The sequence below is a fragment of the Quercus lobata genome, chromosome 6, assembly GCF_001633185.2.
Source record: "Quercus lobata isolate SW786 chromosome 6, ValleyOak3.0 Primary Assembly, whole genome shotgun sequence".
NCBI classification, from domain to species: domain Eukaryota; kingdom Viridiplantae; phylum Streptophyta; class Magnoliopsida; order Fagales; family Fagaceae; genus Quercus; species Quercus lobata.
In genome coordinates, this window is record NC_044909.1 from 33,886,313 (window position 1) to 33,888,514 (window position 2,202).

The 2,202-nt window shown below is 35.0% G+C and overlaps 1 protein-coding gene across 1 annotated transcript; it reads left to right on the forward strand.

Annotated features, from left to right (window-relative positions):
* Window positions 1–629: 629 nt before the first annotated feature.
* On the forward strand, window positions 630–2,202 carry LOC115993871. The gene is made up of 3 exons (XM_031117852.1): window positions 630–1,067; window positions 1,304–1,418; window positions 1,547–2,202. The coding sequence occupies exons 1-3, from the start codon at window positions 904–906 to the stop codon at window positions 1,832–1,834; spliced, it is 567 nt and encodes a 188-aa protein (XP_030973712.1). The 5' UTR covers window positions 630–903; the 3' UTR covers window positions 1,835–2,202.

The window sequence follows — 2,202 nt, forward strand, 5'->3', positions numbered from 1 at the left end:
AACCATTGATATTGTCATTCTACAAAAATGGAAATGCTGATGTCTAGCACAAAATGGAACTCACTGAATTGAGGTGTCAATAGCAGTTGCATTTCTCCAAATCCATCGAAGATATTTTGTGATCTAAAACTTTGATATCACAAAATATCTTTAATGGATTTGGAGAATAGTTTATGAGGACCCGGCATATTAATTGCTTTTAATTTCATGTTTGCTTTAGGCTTGACAACTCTCTAGCCAAGTTGTTTCTTAATTCTACGTTCATAGCAAGCAAACTCAGCGTTTATCACAAAAATAACAATGAGAACTAAGCAGTACTTTTTAGATTATAGCCTCGGCCTATTATCATTCATGAGGGGTCATTAATTACTGTTTATTACCCAAAATCCAAAATGAGAGGATGGATATTATATTAGTAACAACAATCCATTTCACGATTAAGATTTTATTTATTAATTAGATATATATAACAGTGTACAGATTGCTAGCCTTGGCTGGTTACTATGCAGGCTCGAGCCTATTTGAAATTGAAAAGGAAACTTCTATAGCATTTCTTATTTACTATCCTAGTTTGGTCGTATTGGATAATTGGAAGTCATAGAGAAATAAAAATGTGGACGAAAAGAAAACCACATGATTATGACTGCTTTCAGTTTGTCTGATTTGACACGAGAGAATCTGCCAGGAAAGTTCCTCACTTATAACTCACTCTTCAACATTGCACAACAATAGTTGGGCACAGTTTGAGTTAAGGCAACATAATATTTCCAACATCTTTCTTTATAAAAGGAGCATCCCTATAATGTAGTTCATGCATACAAGGAAGAACTAGAAAAAAGAATTAAGAGGCAAGCTAGTTGAGTGCAATTGTGTGCCAAAAAAAAATAGTTTAAGAACTGAGAAATGGAGATCGTGGAAGTAAGCAGCTACGAGGCACTGCCTCTGCTCTCATTGAATCATGTATCTTTGTTGTGCAGATCAGTTTGGGATTCAGTGCGGTTCTATGAAGACGTCTTGGGCTTTGTTCTCATCAAACGCCCCTCTTCTTTCAATTTCAATGGAGCTTGGTTAGCTTTCTATACGCCCTCTATATATATGCATGTGTTTTCTTTATCCGTTTACATTTTCCATAAATAAAAATATAGGAGTACCTACTTAAAATCCTTGATCAAACTTTAATTATCAAAAAAAAAATTTGATGAAGAATATTGACACACTTGTCTGAACATTTTTCTTTAGAATTTTTTTTTTTTTTTTGGGAAAAGATGAATCTTTTTAATCAAATTTGTATGAATTTATGTAGGTTGTACAATTATGGCATTGGGATACACTTAATTGAGAACCCTGCACTTGATGAGTATGACACCGTCAATGAATTGCGACCAATTAATCCCAAAGACAACCACATCTCCTTCCAGGTAAGAAAATACGAACTTAAATTTGGAAAAAGGAAAAAAGCAAAGTATAAACGTTAGGCTATATACATTGGAGTAATAGTTGTTTCACTGATCGTATGGCTTATATTTTAACAACATATTTTTGACAGTGTACTGATGTTGGACTAGTTATAAGGAGGCTCCAAGATATGGGGATGAGGTATGTAACAGCTGTGGTAGAAGATGATGGGGCAAAGGTGGATCAGGTGTTCTTCCATGACCCAGATGGCTATATGGTCGAGCTTTGCAACTGTGAGAATATCCCTGTAATTCCTATCTCTTCCTGTGCATTCAAGCCTAGAGGGGAAAGTTTGAAGAAGGCACCAGCTAAATGCGGTTTCATGGAGAATGTCATGATGGAAAGCTTGAGCATGGACATGATGAACTTTTCATTTTAACTTCACCAAAGCATGAACAATTTCATCTTCTTTTGTTTTTCAAAAAATCAAATTTGTTGTGTCCCAAATGTATAACAATTAAAGCCTATTATGGCCTTGTGTCTTGGTTGCAAGAGAGTTTGTATTGGTTAAGCTGGTACCTCCAATAAAGATTGTAAGATTGAGTGAGTTTGTTTTTTTTGTAATATATACATTGAAGCCAATATGTGGCTTTTGATTATGTCAATATTTTATTTTCTTTGAAAGCTTCCGCTGATGGAAGCTTCCCATGGGTGCAATTGTACATGCAAGAAATTGCCTATTGATGTGTCCCAATGTTGTGGGCCAGTCATCTCTATAAAAGTGGTTTTTGGCTTTGTGGTGTTAAA